Consider the following 14,420-nt stretch of genomic DNA (forward strand, 5'->3'; position numbering starts at 1 on the left):
TAGTAGATTTAGCAACACCACCAAAGACTCCCTGCTTTCCAAGTTTACTGTATATATTTTACTTTTATCTTTACTTTTATTCCTTACAGTGTTCCCTTACAATTTATTTACAATGTTGTTACTTGTTAAAAACTGAATAATAAAACTGTTAATGATCAAAAAAGAGTTATCAATCAATAGAAATTTTATTACATTTAAACAAATAACAAAAACATTCAAACACATATATAGAACCTGAACCAGAAGAAACTAAAAGAAAAAAAAACATTTCTCTGCCATCCTTTCCATCAATGCTAAAAATCTGTCCATCCTTCTTTCTCTCCTCTCCTCCGCTTCCCTCTGTTGTCTCATGTCCTCCCTGATCAGGTCAAGGAGCTCATCAGCCCTTCTCCTTTTTCTCCCTGATGAGGAGTCCGGCTTCCTTCCACCACTCTCCCTGTCCTCTGTCTCATCCACTGCTGCACTTGGCCCTGGAGTGTCCTCGGGAATGGAAGCAATAAGGACAGGAGGCATAGTGGAAGGCCTCTGTCCCAACACCTCGTCCATGGGGACAAACCAGGGCCAGGTTTCAGCAGTGGGCTTTCCGCTGACTCCCTCTCCTGACCCTGGATACTTGCAGTCCTACAGACAAAGGGAATTAGAATTACAAGGCTTTATTGTCATTTAACAACAGAGAACACTGTGGGCATGATGAAATTACAGATGCTCCTTAAAGGTACTGGTTCTGGATGAGAATAGAGAGGAATAGAAGAACAAAGTCAGATTATAAATCATAGTAGATCCGACAGATGGTGTTTCATGTCTCTTCCTCCTGAAGTCCTCGTGGTGCATAGTCAAAACACCTTACACTCAGACTCGCCTGCATCAGCTCGAGATTCTGAACTGACACACACACACACACACACACACACACACTTCAACATTCAAATCCATATGCATCCATCATATAGAGTAAGTCCTGGTGATTGTTTGAATTTATAATTATAGAAATTAAAGATTCTTAAACGATCCCAACTCTCTCTTTTCTTGTCTCTAAGTCAATACAAAGTGTTTGAATAAAACTCCCTGAAGTAAAAACAACCTCTTCTGATTATAAGGGCCCAGTTCATAGATTAATCTCTGGACATAATAAAAGTGTAAAGAATATATCAACTATATTCCGCTACATCTGCCAGTGTGACCCAGGGCAGCTTTGGCTACAATGTAGCTCATCACCATCAGTATGTAAATGATTGTTTTACAAAGCATTGAGTCTCTGACTTAGAAAAGTGCTATAAAAATGTTTTAGCAGGTCGGGCACAAACAAAAGATGGTCTTTCGGAAAACATGAGTGGACTTTAATGAATGCATCTTTTTTATTTTCTGTTTGTGGCAAAATAATTATAGTGTAATTAATGTCTTGTGAAAGTATTTTTGGAAGACGATTTATTTTCTTCCTTAAGGCCTCAGTGGATGTGGGCCCTGGACCTGTGCCCATAATGCCCAATCTGGGAATAATCTGGCATTGACCTTTTTTTCCGTGTTCTGTCTGGCTCTAAAGCAACAGAATAGATGTCAGAGACCCAAAAACAAGACTTACAGTTTTACACTCACAGGCGGAGCGTTACAGCTTCATCTAAAATGCCATTGCTGATATAGGGTTTCTCTGTAGGAGTGTCCAATAGTGAGTGTGAGGAGCCACAGACCTGTCCCCTAAGACCCATAGAGAAGGTTTGAGCCCCAGACATCCAGAGGTCTACCCCAAGTATGACAACTCCAGGAAGACCACTGCAGTAAAGGAAATGTAGTGTGAATTATAATTTTTCTGGATTTTTCTCTGTGAATTCACGTTTCCTGGGACAAAACCAAGACCCCATAATTCGGGTCTGGATATGAAGCAAAACAGGAAGTGACAAAAATAGCAGTTCCACCCTCATCCACTAGGGGCTGGTGTCAGAAGCGAGCAGATCCTCATTGACTCCCATGTTAAAAATACCAATTTCACAGCAGAAATAAACATGTTTACAGCCTGGTACCAAAACATGTTTTAGGTTAAATAGATCTAGTTTACACTCATGACAACTCTGATGGGGGTGAATTTTTTTTGTCAGTCTTCTGTTTAAGTGTATTAAATGTCTAAAATTCTGAATAATTAATGAGCATCAGACCCACGTAACTGCAGAGCTAGCTCCGGGGATAGGCCTTAGCCTGAGCCTTGGCCTCGCCTTAAAACTGTTCCGCCATTTTCAGTCTCTCAACTTTGACCGTTAGTTGTGCCGTTTGTGCATTCTTTTTGGATATTATTTGTGCAATTGTTGGACAAAATGACTCATGTGTCACTAATTGCACTGATAGAGCATCCAAGGAGTCTCCACTTCATTTTTTTCAGTAAGTAAAATTATATTTATATATTTACGTCAATGATTTTAGGTCACTGCCGCTCTTGCGCTAGCTTAGCTTAGATTTTAACATGTACTGTTTAACCATGAAATTTAAATTTAATAGGGTAAAACCCAGTGCATTTAACATAATGCTGCACTTTAGAAAATGGGTTGAAATATAACATGTTGGTGGAGCTGGGTTCCGACTATCGGTATGGTCTCCCTCCCCTCAGCGGCAGCTCGGCGCATCTCTGATCGCAGCGGCTCCTGTCTGCTGCGTGGGCTGCCGGCTTGTGGAGCTCTCGGGAGACCTCTGTGTTCCATCCGGTTTTACCCAGCGGTCAGCCAGGTGCATCTCTGACTCAGAAGCTCCGGTGTTGTGCACAGTTAGCTCCGGTTGTAGCTAGGTAGCTACCTCCATTAGCTTAGCTCCCACCTCCACTTTAACTTTGGGTTAGCTTGTAGCTACAGCGCTTCAGCTTGACAGGTGTCGTCATTTGATCCCAGCCTTACAACCTCACCCTAAGCTCCACCTCTTTTCCCTTTTATGGAATTGTCTGGGCTTGACGGAACCTGTGACACGGTCTAAATGGCGGTGGTGGCCACCTCCCATTTTGGCACAAAAACTGTGGCACACACACGAGGCAAAATGCCCCAAACATCTGATCACAGAGTTTATTTAAACAAGGAGATAAAGATGGGAGTGAGGTGATTGTGTGTGTGTGTGAGAGAGAGAGAGAGAGAGAGAGAGAGAGAGAGAGAGAGAGAGAGAGAGTGTGTGTGTGTGTGTGTGTGTGTGTGTGTGTGTGTGTGTGTGTGTGTGTGTGTGTGTGAGAATACTTCAGGACATTTGAGAATAGGATTAACGCAATGAAATATAACATTACAACATAATTTCCATAAGACCTGCATAATAACACATGGACGAATGTGAGAGGATTTTTAGAATTAGACAGCACATTATTTTGGTGAACTTGGGCCTGTTTAGATTCATTTAGCATTATTTTTGATAATATAACACAGTTACATTCAAAGAGCGAGTTTATGGTTCACTTTAAAATATTCTGAGTTAGAGTTGAACATATGTGTAATAACATTTTTATTAAGAATTTCCATAGCTAATTTGTTTCATTACTATTTTCTCAATTTGCAAACATAAAAAGTATATTCATAATGTTCTTAAAAAGGTGATTAGCAAAAACAAGCCATTTTCCATTTAAGGAGAAGAATTTATATCAGGTTTTTGTCCAGCTGCCCCACTGACTTCAGTCACTGTGTCTCTCGAGCACAATAATAAACAGCAGAGTCTTCAGTCTTCAGACTGTTCATCTGCAGAAACAGCTGCTCTCTGCTGTTGTCTCTGGAGACAGTGAACCTGCCTCGGACTGACTCAGAGTAGTAGTTGGTACCACCGTTAGCATCAGTAGCGACCCACTCTAGACCTCTCCCAGGAGCCTGTCTGATCCAGGCCATCCACCAGCTGCTGAAGGAGATTCCAGATGTTGTACAGGTCAGTCTGTGGGATTCTCCAGGTCTTCTAACAGCTGGTTCAGATTCTGTCAGAGTCTGACCAGAAACACCTAAAATGCAAACAAGACAACAAACAGTTGGTAATAAAAACACTCATTGGTGAATGAAAGTTCATCAGGGATCATCTTCACCTGCCCAGCAGAAAGATAAAAGCAGCAGCAGCCTGGTTCTGTGAGCCATCATGTCAAACTGTGATTCCTCTGAGGGTCTGTCCAACTCTCCACTCAGATATAAGTAGAGGTAGAAGACGTCTGAGGTGTTATCGACTCCTCCTCCTCAAGGCTAAAAAGGGTTGAATTTTCAACCTGATTTGGTTACATTTTCATAAACTTACCATTTCTTCAATTATTGGTCTTGTTTGCTTTCTTTAGTTGTCTAATAAAAAAAAACGCTCAACAGAGAAGAAGATGTTTTGAAGCAGCTGTTTTAACACCTAACAAGTTCAGCAGACTAAAGTGAACGTGTTGTGAGTGGAGATGGAACATAACAGAAGGTTCTAGATGTGAGATGGTTTGTTTTGTGTTTTTGTTTGTCTCTGGTAAAAATGACCCAACAGCGGTTTTATTTCTTCACTAAGGGAAAATGGTCTGGTAGCAGAGCTTTTAATATTATTTCATTGAAAGCACCTTTTAAGCAAGTTTAAAGCTGTTATAATGAATCTACAGAACAAGCTAGGTTTTGAATGTAAACATGGTTACAGAACACTCACCACTCCCCTCGGGTATCTTCCCTGAGACGCTTCTGCTGGAAACTGGAAACCTGGAAACCTGGAAACCTGGAAACTGCGATGCCGGAGGATACAAGAGAGCACTAAAGACCAGTTGCCGTTTTCTATGTCCAAACGTGTTTTGTTGTCCGTGATTTCAAATGGTGCTTTTCTTTTTGGGACTCGGGTAGTTTGTCCAAAAGTTAAAGTGGTAGCAGCCGTCTGTTTCTCCTTCTTTTTGCGAAACGTTCACACTAGTGATGTTCTGTTACACAAGTGCGTAATGAGTGGAGGACACAAGGACGTGCGATGGTTCGCCGAGACCAAGAACCAATTGTTGGTCCGAAACGTGTTATTGGCTGAGGTTTTCAGAGAAATGCGAGAAAAACACTTTGCTACCTTTTTTAATCTTCATGATATATTTATAGCTATACTATGTTAGAACGTTGTTAAGGGGCATGACAAAAATCTTTTAGGATCATTGGCTTTTGAAATTTGCCATTACAGCTTAAAATCAATTGCCCAAAAAAATCAAAGCATTTTCTGCACACAGCAAGTCAGCCTCCTGACTAAATTTGTCAAGCTCAAAATTTACTTCACTATTGAGCTTTTTTCTAGTTCCTAATTATAAATAAAGGATGTAAAATATGTTTGAAAAATAATATTTAATTCAATCTTTAATTGATCAAATAAATTCTCCTACAAATAAAACAATAGATTTATTGAAAAACGAAACTCTTTAGAAGCTCCTGTTTCTTTGGCTGTTTTAACTCAAAGACAGCTGCTGGGTTTGTGATCAGTTCTGTGGCTTCCTGTATCACTGCAGCTCTTCGGGCACAATAATAAACTGCAGAGTCTTCAAGCTGCTCATCAGCAGATACACCTGATCCTTGTTGTTGTCTCTGGAGCGGTTCTGCACTGATGGAGAATAACATGTGATGGTTCCACTGGTAGCAGAAATGTGTGCGACCCACTCTGGTACTTTTCCTTCAGCCTGTCTGATCCAGCTGATCTGATATTCCTGCACATGTACAGGTCAGTGTGTGGGATTCTCCAGGTCGTTTCAGTGCTGCTTCAGATTCAGTCAGAGTCTGACTGCAAACACCTGAGAGACAAAAAGAGAGATCAGAAAAGAGACAAACAGCAAACATGAGAACAGAAGAGAACGTGCAGATTGTCATGAAGGATTGACATGAACCAGACAGGAAGTGATACATCTGCTAGTGAGTAGCATCTAGTATATTCCAAAAGAAATCCGTGTGGCATTTAACTTTCCAGCTTTTTTGTTGTTATTATTAATGACAGAAATATGAGTTCACAGCGCATGATAGTTTGTTATTTTTACAGGAATATCTTTCAACAAATTTCTAATCAGCAGGTACAGTCTGCTGGCAATGACCTCTCCTCTGATGAAGACCCTGGAGAGGCTGGTTGCTGACCTACTTTGTCTCCTGGTCAGGTCTTAATCATTACCAACCAGGCCGGCATGACAATGGTTTTTACTCTACAACAGGAAGGATGTGAGATATTCTTCCTGCTTTGCAGTAGCCTTTATTATATAGACCACATGTGCTTAAGCACCAGCGTGTTAATTTTATAAGAGGTTTCAGCATCAGTTCCACTGTCCTGCAGAATGTAATTGTACACTACAGGTCCTAGTAAAGATACAAGAGAAAGGAGTTGATCCCCTCCCAGGGCTCAGCTATGAGATGTAGATCTGCTAAACTAAACCAGGACTTTTGGTGAGGATTATTTTCAGGCATGCAGCTTTGCAAGTTGCGTGCACGCACACACACTAGATACTACATGTAGCACAAACAAAAACATGGTTTCTGCCAGAAAACCTTCTGCTACAACTATGCAGCTTGTTTAATCAAAAATAGAGTAGACAATTATTTTAACAACAAAAAAAGCATTTCAAGGGACTGACATTTGGATGGTCACTGGACATCTCATGAAACACTGCTGTCCATGGTGCTGAAACAAAACAACTGGAACACCTGCATCATTGGATGATGCCTGACCACAACTTTTTCTCTCTCTCAATGTCACCAGATGGGCATACTTTCCCCACAGTTTGTTAGATCACAGGGATGTGTCTCTTACAAGCTGATCTGCAGGATAGGGCACCACAGGGATCTCTGCTGGTACTGTTCCTGTTCACTCTCTACACCTCAGACTTCTCCATGCGTTTGAGTTTTTTGTTCAATGTTGAGCCTTTTATTACTTATTCTTCTTATTTTTGTTCTTCTTTGGTCCTGTTGAGAGTGTGATTGCTGTCCCCACTGTTGGACAATAAATCGACTTTCTATTCTATTCTATTCTATTCTATTCTATATGTAGTCGTGCACATCCTTTAGACAGCAGACTTAATGGGTGGACAGGAAACAGGTGTGTGTGCAGCACAGAGTCATGCCTGTAGTCAGAGGTAACAGCAGGTGGAGGAGGAGAAGGAGAGGCCACAGTCAACTGCCTAAATCTGTATACCCCTTTAAAATAATTTCTATCTGTAAACTGTCAGGCTCTTGACCTGATCCCATCCATTTTCTCTTGGACATCTCTGATACGCCCACTCCAGAGGACTGTCTCAACATGATGAAATCTGACCAACCGTTCTTTTCAAAATGACTTCCTTAATACTTCGTTTATTTTATTTACTTTTGTTTATTATCAGTCTAGTCCAATAGAAACAAGAACTGATGCTTAAATTCAAAGAACATGTTTTCCTCGTCACTGACAGATTTGGATACTAAAGCCTTGAAGAAGAACATGCTGTCCTTAGTGAATAATCTGTGTTAGTAAAGATCCATATGTCAGAATACCTGGGATTACAATAAATGGACTTTCTATTCTATTCTATGTCTCTAAGAATTATGTCTCGTTTCATCAGCAAGCCTGTAGTTAGAGTTTCATTAATCAGAACAAGTTTTCAGAGTAAATCAGCTTTACACGTTTTCAGTAATGTGATGCAAACGTTGTACCTGTGAACCAGATCCTACAGACCCTCTGGAAGGGTCCTAAGTATGCAGACCCTTTGCTCGGTATGTGGTAGAAGCTCCCTTTTGATCTAAAACAGCCATGAGTCTTCTTGGTAAAGGTGCAACAAGTTTCTTACACCTGGACTTGGGGATCCGCTGTCATTCCTCCTTGCAGATCCTCTCCAGTTCGGTCAGGTTGGATGGTGAACGTTGGTGGACGGCCATTTGTAGGTCTCTCCAGATATGTCAGGGCTCTGGCTGGGCGATGCAAGGACAGTCAGAGTTGCTGTGAAGCCACTCCTTTGTTATTTTAGCTGTGTGCTTAGCGCCATTGTCATGTTGGAATGTAAACCTTCAGCCCAGTCTGAGGACCTGAACACTCTGGAGAAGGTTCTTGTCCAGGATATCTGTCAAGTCCTGCACTTTTTTGTGCCTTCCAACTTGAGTGATAAACATCCACCAAGAGTTGAGAAACTGGATTTCACTCAGACTGAAACGATGCTTTACTTTTTGCTTTTATGTTTATTTTTCAGCATGTCAGCTCGGGTGAGGTCAGGTGAAAAACCTTCAAACAAGCAAACATATATCCTTAAATTGGATTTACATAATTTTACATCATTATTTTTAGCATTAACTTTAAACGGCATTAACAAACATCTAATAATTATCAATAATATCAATAATACATCTACTATTGGATTCTAATAGAGTCTAGAACCCGAAAATGGACAAACCATTTTGGGAGCAAATTCATCACCACATGAAATATTGAGAAATCTGCCACAAACAAGCGCAATAGAGTATTTATCTCGCTAATCGGCAAACAACCACAATGTTATGATAAAGCCAAACAAATCACCCAGAATCTCAATTGGGCCACACCTAGGCAAACAATTAGGTCAACAATTTCTTATTTAACCAGCAGCAAAGTCCATACACAACCAGCTATATATTATAAATTAATCTTACCGGCTGCCTCTATGATTTTGGTAGATGTATTTAGTTCTGAACAGACTTTCTGAATGACTGACTCAGAACGCCATGCTCTCTGGTAAAGTTACCTCTCAGAGAGTGGTGCATCACCTTTATTGTCCCTGTGGAACCCCTTCTGCTGAAGATGGTTCCTACTCTGAAACAATCCAAGCTTGACTTGACAATATCCCTGAACTTGTCCACATTCATCGTTCCCTCTCTGTTATAAAGCCCTGACTGTTGGATCTTTGGGTTCTTCTTTTTATCTCTCTCAACAAGGCTCTTCTTCCCTGGTTGCTCAGTTTGGCCAGATGGCCTGCTCCAGGAAGGGTTTTGGTTGTCCAAATAATCTGCCATTTAAGGATTATGGAGGCCGCTGTTTTCTTAGGAACCTTTAGTGCAGCAGAGATGACTTTGTAACCTTGGCCAGATCTGTGCCTTGCCACAATTCTGTCCCTGAGCTCTTCAGGCAGTTCCTTTGACCTCATGGTTCTCATTTGCTCTGACATCCATCATAAACTGTAAGGTCTTATATAAACAGGTGTGTGACCGTCCTAATCAAGTCCAATCAGTATTATCAAACACAGCTGGTCTCCAGTGAAGGTGCAGGACCATCTCAAGGATGATCAGAAGAAATGGAAAGCACCTGAGTTAAATACATGAGTGTCACAGCAAAGGGTCGGAATACTAAGGACCATGTGATGTTTCAGTTTGTCTTTTTTAATAAATCCGCCGAAATTTCTAACATTCTGTTTTTCTGTCAATGTGGGGTGTTGCGTTTACATTAATGAGGAAAACATTAATTTAATGGATTTTAGTAAATGGCTGCAACATAACAAGGAGTGAAAACTAGACAGGGTCTGAATACTTTCTGTACCATGCACTGTAAAACTTATTAGAACTGCTTTTGTAATTTTAATCCCAACGGACACAGAGATGGAAGTAAAATTACAGGTGCTCTACTCGAATCTATAATTTGTTTAAGAGATAATAAAAACTTCAGTTGAGAATGAAAAGATCGGGCATTGTTCCATAGTGGCTCTCTACCCATGAGGTCATTTTAATGTTTCTGTTGTAATCTTCCCAATATTTCAAAATAAAACGTCTAACAAAATGAAAAGATCCTCTGATGAGCAGCAGCATGTGAGTTTTGCTGAATTGATCTTTTCTCGTCATCTAATTATATTAACCTTGTTCTACTCATGTGCCTCTCCACTGCCTCTCTCAGATCAGTGTTATTCAGTTTCTGTGCGGAGTCGTTGCCTCTTGTGTCACTGTGGCTCTCTGGCACAATAATACACAGCAGAGTCTTCCTGTTTCAGACTCTTCACAGATAGATACACAACATTCTGTGAAGTATCTTTGGTGATTGAGAACTGGTGTTGGACACTTGATGCAAATATTGTTCCAGTTCCACCATCGATGCGACCGATCCATTCCAGTCCTTTTCCTGGTTTTTGACGAATCCAGTGCAGCCAGGCGAGAGGAAGTCCTTGTACTTGACAGGACAGAGAGGCTGGCTCTCCTGCTCTGTGGACCACTGGCTCTGAGGAGGTGAGGGACTGACCCCGAGCAGCTGGAGGAGAACACGGTTTAGAGGAAAGCAGACATCAGAGAGGCCCTTTTATTCTCTCAGCTGGAGACAAACTTCACTCACCCGAAAAAAGAGTCAGAAGAAGGAAACTCTGCAGGAGCATCATGGTGACGATTGAGCCTCAGAGAGTAAACTGAAGGATGTTTAAAGCACCAAGAGACAGGGTGGAGATTCATTTACATATCTGAATATGACAGCAGCATTTTACATGAAAGAGCTGTTTAGTGATAATTTTATATGCAAATATTTGTGTTAAAAGCAACATTATATGTTTCAGATTATTCTTCATATTGTTTATGATAAAAATGGTTAATGTGATTGTAAAGCACATAATTAAGTCAGAGGACTCCAGAGCACCACAGGCAGGGATTTGATTTTTGCATTAACAAGAGTCCCTCTGTCCTTAACTCTGACGTTTGGTGCTTTTTTTTTATTCATGTAGCATTTTATTAATATCACACTATTCAGGAAAAGTAAAACACATCTTTCCAGCAGATGAAAAAGTGTTATTGTAGTATGAAAAACACATAAAGTTTTTTATTTGTTTTGTTTTCCAGTTATTTCTCTCAACCTGTTGAACCGCTGGAAGGACAATCAACAAAATACTTGGATACTTGAAGAATTTACCCTTAAAGGTTGTTGGCTATTCTGGGAATTTAATTTCTTTTGTCGTGTGTGTTACAGCGTGTGGGTTTAAAATGAAGATTTCAACCCTGCATAACCCATTAAATAATAAAGTCCACTGGTCTGGGAATCATTAATGGTCTGAGAGCTCCTCTTCTGGTGATGGATTGCATCTGCCTTCAGACTCTGAGGGGTTTTTGTTCAGCTGTTCTGATGTTTGTGCCACTGTGGCTCTCTGGCACAGTAATACACAGCAGAGTCGTCAGGCTGCATGTTCTGTCCAATCAGAGTCACTGTTTTACCGGAAGGGTCTAATTCAATGCTGAACTTGTTCTTCAGCGACTCTTCATAGTCAGAGTCTCTAATAGATTTCCACCCGATCCATTCCAGTCCTTTTCCTGCAGGCTGTCTGATCCAAAATGTTGCATATATATATATGCGGAAATCATAAAAGACCTGACAGCTGATGGTCAGACGCTGACCTGGCTGCACAGTCACAGAGGCTGGCTGAGTCAGCTGTTCACACTTCACACCTGAGGAGGAAAACATCATGAATCAGTCACAACAGTAAACAGTCAGTAAGTCTGATCAGACTGTTTGTGTCTCAGTCAGACTCACAGGATCCAGCAGCCAACAGCAGCAGCAGCAGTCCTGTTCTACAGTCCATCATGTTCAAATGTCTGTTGCTGTTTTCTGTCGTCCTCTCTAGATAAATAAGAGCTGGAAGATGTTTTACATGAACTCCTCCTCACAGGAAGATGACTTATGGATCAGAATCAGACAGAAAATGAGATGTTTTATCTTTTTTTTTCTTCCTGTTTTTAACAAATGATTAACATAGCAAATATAATTTAAAGGGACATGAATTATTTAACATACCTAGACATCGGATACTCGTAAAGGAACATTGTGTCTCCATATATGGAGTTAAATTGTGGAATAAATTGAATACTGAACTCAAGAATGCAAAAACAATATTGACTTTCAAAAAAGAGATAAAAAATAAAACGATTAACTTATATAGATCCGTTACATAAATGTGTGAGGGGAGGGGGGTGGGGGGGATTAAAGGAACAAAATATTAACCTAGTATGTGCTTGTATGTGTATATATGTATGTATATAGATCTGTAACTTTATGCTTCTTTCTGTGTAAATTGTTTTCTTTTTCTATTTTTTTCTCAAATTCATGGGTTGAGATTTTGTCGGCCAACAGGTCCAGGAACTATATTGTTCAATTTCCTTAAGAATCATATGATTATTTCATTTGTATTAAAGGGGCAGACAACATAAGTTTTTCTTCTTTCTGTCCCCTTTTTCATTTTGGCTTGCAGCAATTTAGTTCTAATTGTATTTTTATTTTAATGTCAATAAATGAAAATAAAAGATTAAAAAAAAAAAAAAAACTACACTACCAGAAGGTAAATCCATAGTGGGGGGCAGATGGGTTTATGCTATCAAAGAAAATGCTGATTCAACAGAGACATATAAGGCCAGATATGTAGCGAAAGGATATAGTCAAAAAGCAGGAATAGATTACAAAGAAACATTTTCTCCAACAGCCGATATGACTTCTGTACGCACATTAATGCAGCTTGCTGCACAGAATGACTTACAGTTGCATCAGATGGATGTAAAAACGGCGTATCTGAACGCTCCCATTGACTGTGAAATGTACATTGAGCAACCTGAAGGCTTTGAAATCAAGTCTGACACGGGTAAAAAGCTTGTGTGTCGTTGAAAAAGTCCTCATATGGTCTAAAGCAGTCTGGGCGGAACTGGAACAAAATGCTGCATGATTGTCTTTGTAAAAACGGTTTTATACAGAATGAAGCAGTTCATTGTGTCTACAGTAAACAAACAAAATATGGACAAATTCATCTGTTAATCTGGGTTGATGATCTCCTTATTGCATCAAAGGATACAAAGTCCCTTGAAGAAGTGAAAGACATGTTAACAAAAATGTTTGAGATGAAAGATCTTGGTAATTTAAAAACGTTCTTGGGTGTTGATTTTACACAGAAAGGAGAGAAAAAGATGAACCAAACGAGATTCATAACAAAATATTGGAAAGATTTGGTATGTCTGACTGTAAAGCAAGATCTACTTTGTGTGAACAAAAGATGCATTTTGATGATGAAGGTGACGCCGTTGATGCAAGAAGGTATCGTGAAATGGTCGGCAGTTTGATCTACGTAATGACTCGTACAAGGCCTGACATATGTTGGATTGTTAGTAAACTTTCCCAGTATCTGTCTAAACCCAAAGAGCAACACTTAACAGCTGCAAAACATGTGTTAAGATACCTAAAAGGGACAATAAATCAAGAGCTGTGCTACACAAAAAGTGAAGGAAAGCTTGAACTTGAAGCTTATCGTGATGCAGATTGGGCTTCAGATCGCACCGACAGATGCAGCACTACAGGTTATTGTTTTAGCTTAAACAAAAGTGGCTCTATCTCATGGAGGACCAAGAAACAGCAAAGTGTTGCATTATCAACATGTGAAGCAGAATATATAGCTCTAGTTGCCACAGTACAGGAGCGTTTATATCTTTTACAACTGCTAAAAGGGTTGACTGATGAGTGTTATGTGCCTGTAAAAATCTTTGGAGATAACCAAGGTGCTATTGCTTTGTCTAAGAATCCAGTCTGTCGACAGAGAAGTAAACACATAGACATAAAGTACCACTTTATTAGATCTATGCTGAATGATGGAAAGATAACCATTGCATATTGTCCAACAACAGACATGGTTGCAGATGTTTTAACAAAGCCTGTAACAAAGACCAAGATGGATAGGTTCGGGAAATATTTGTTTGGAATGTGAATGTCAATTGTCATAGTGGAGAAGGAGTTCAATGTATAAGAGCAAGTGGGGGGTGTTAAAATATGTTGATTGGTTGTGCTCTTACAGCTGTGATTAATGTGCATGTGTCAATAAAAGGGCGTGGTGCTGCTACGGTTGCGACCGGTCCCCACTGAATGGTGCCTGTGGGGTGTTTGTTCATTCCTCTGTCAAGATTAGCTGTCCGTTGGTTCTCCTGTCTTCAAATGGCTGCGTCAACACCAAGAGTAAAGGTTTTCGCTTATGCAGCGACCACTTCATATCAAGTACTTAAACCAACGTTTCCTCAACTGTGTATGGTGTTTATTTTAAATGCTTTTATTACGATTCTTAGTGGGCTTCCTAAACTTATTTTGGCGTGGCTTTTTCTGTCTTAGTACTCATAGCAACAAGTAAACGTCACGTAAAACGTTGCCTCGTGATTTCGGCGTGCTGCCGTTTACGTGTTTTATGATCACATCAATTAACCGGCTAAGCTGTATTTAACTTTTAAGCAATGGTTGATCAATTGTCAGATCACACATAAAAAGCACTTTGGATTGCTATTTTCTGTCTCACCGTGTCAGATCTCAGACAGATCCTGAGACGCTCCTGCCTGACATATTTATTTTATTCACGGGAAAAAAAATCAAACTAGTGATTTCTCTTGGCGTTCAGTTTATACATTCAAACAGCACAGCACTCTATTTAAACTACTTACATGTAAATCTGTTATTTGTCCATCCATCCATTTTCATCCGCTTATCCGGAGTCGGGTTGCGGGGGCAGTAGCGTCGAGAGGCCCAGACTTCCCTCTCCCCAGCCGCCTGAG

At 40.2% G+C, this 14,420-nt stretch overlaps 3 gene segments (V, D, J or C); all 3 read right to left on the reverse strand.

Moving 5' to 3' along the window:
• Positions 1-3,568: 3,568 nt before the first annotated feature.
• On the reverse strand, positions 3,569-4,348 carry LOC139062163 (Ig heavy chain V region 914-like). The segment is given in 2 exon segments: positions 3,569-3,940; positions 4,022-4,348. Coding segments are annotated over 2 exon segments (363 nt in total).
• Positions 4,349-9,545: 5,197 nt separating this feature from the next.
• Positions 9,546-10,246, reverse strand: LOC107372684 (Ig heavy chain V region MOPC 173-like). The segment is given in 4 exon segments: positions 9,546-9,651; positions 9,737-9,830; positions 9,937-10,122; positions 10,204-10,246. Coding segments are annotated over 4 exon segments (429 nt in total).
• A 517-nt stretch (positions 10,247-10,763) lies between these two features.
• Positions 10,764-11,511, reverse strand: LOC129166969 (Ig heavy chain V region MC101-like). The segment is given in 2 exon segments: positions 10,764-11,297; positions 11,383-11,511. Coding segments are annotated over 2 exon segments (384 nt in total).
• Positions 11,512-14,420: the final 2,909 nt, after the last annotated feature.

The sequence above is a fragment of the Nothobranchius furzeri genome, chromosome 12 (genome assembly GCF_043380555.1).
Source record: "Nothobranchius furzeri strain GRZ-AD chromosome 12, NfurGRZ-RIMD1, whole genome shotgun sequence".
NCBI lineage: Eukaryota > Metazoa > Chordata > Actinopteri > Cyprinodontiformes > Nothobranchiidae > Nothobranchius > Nothobranchius furzeri.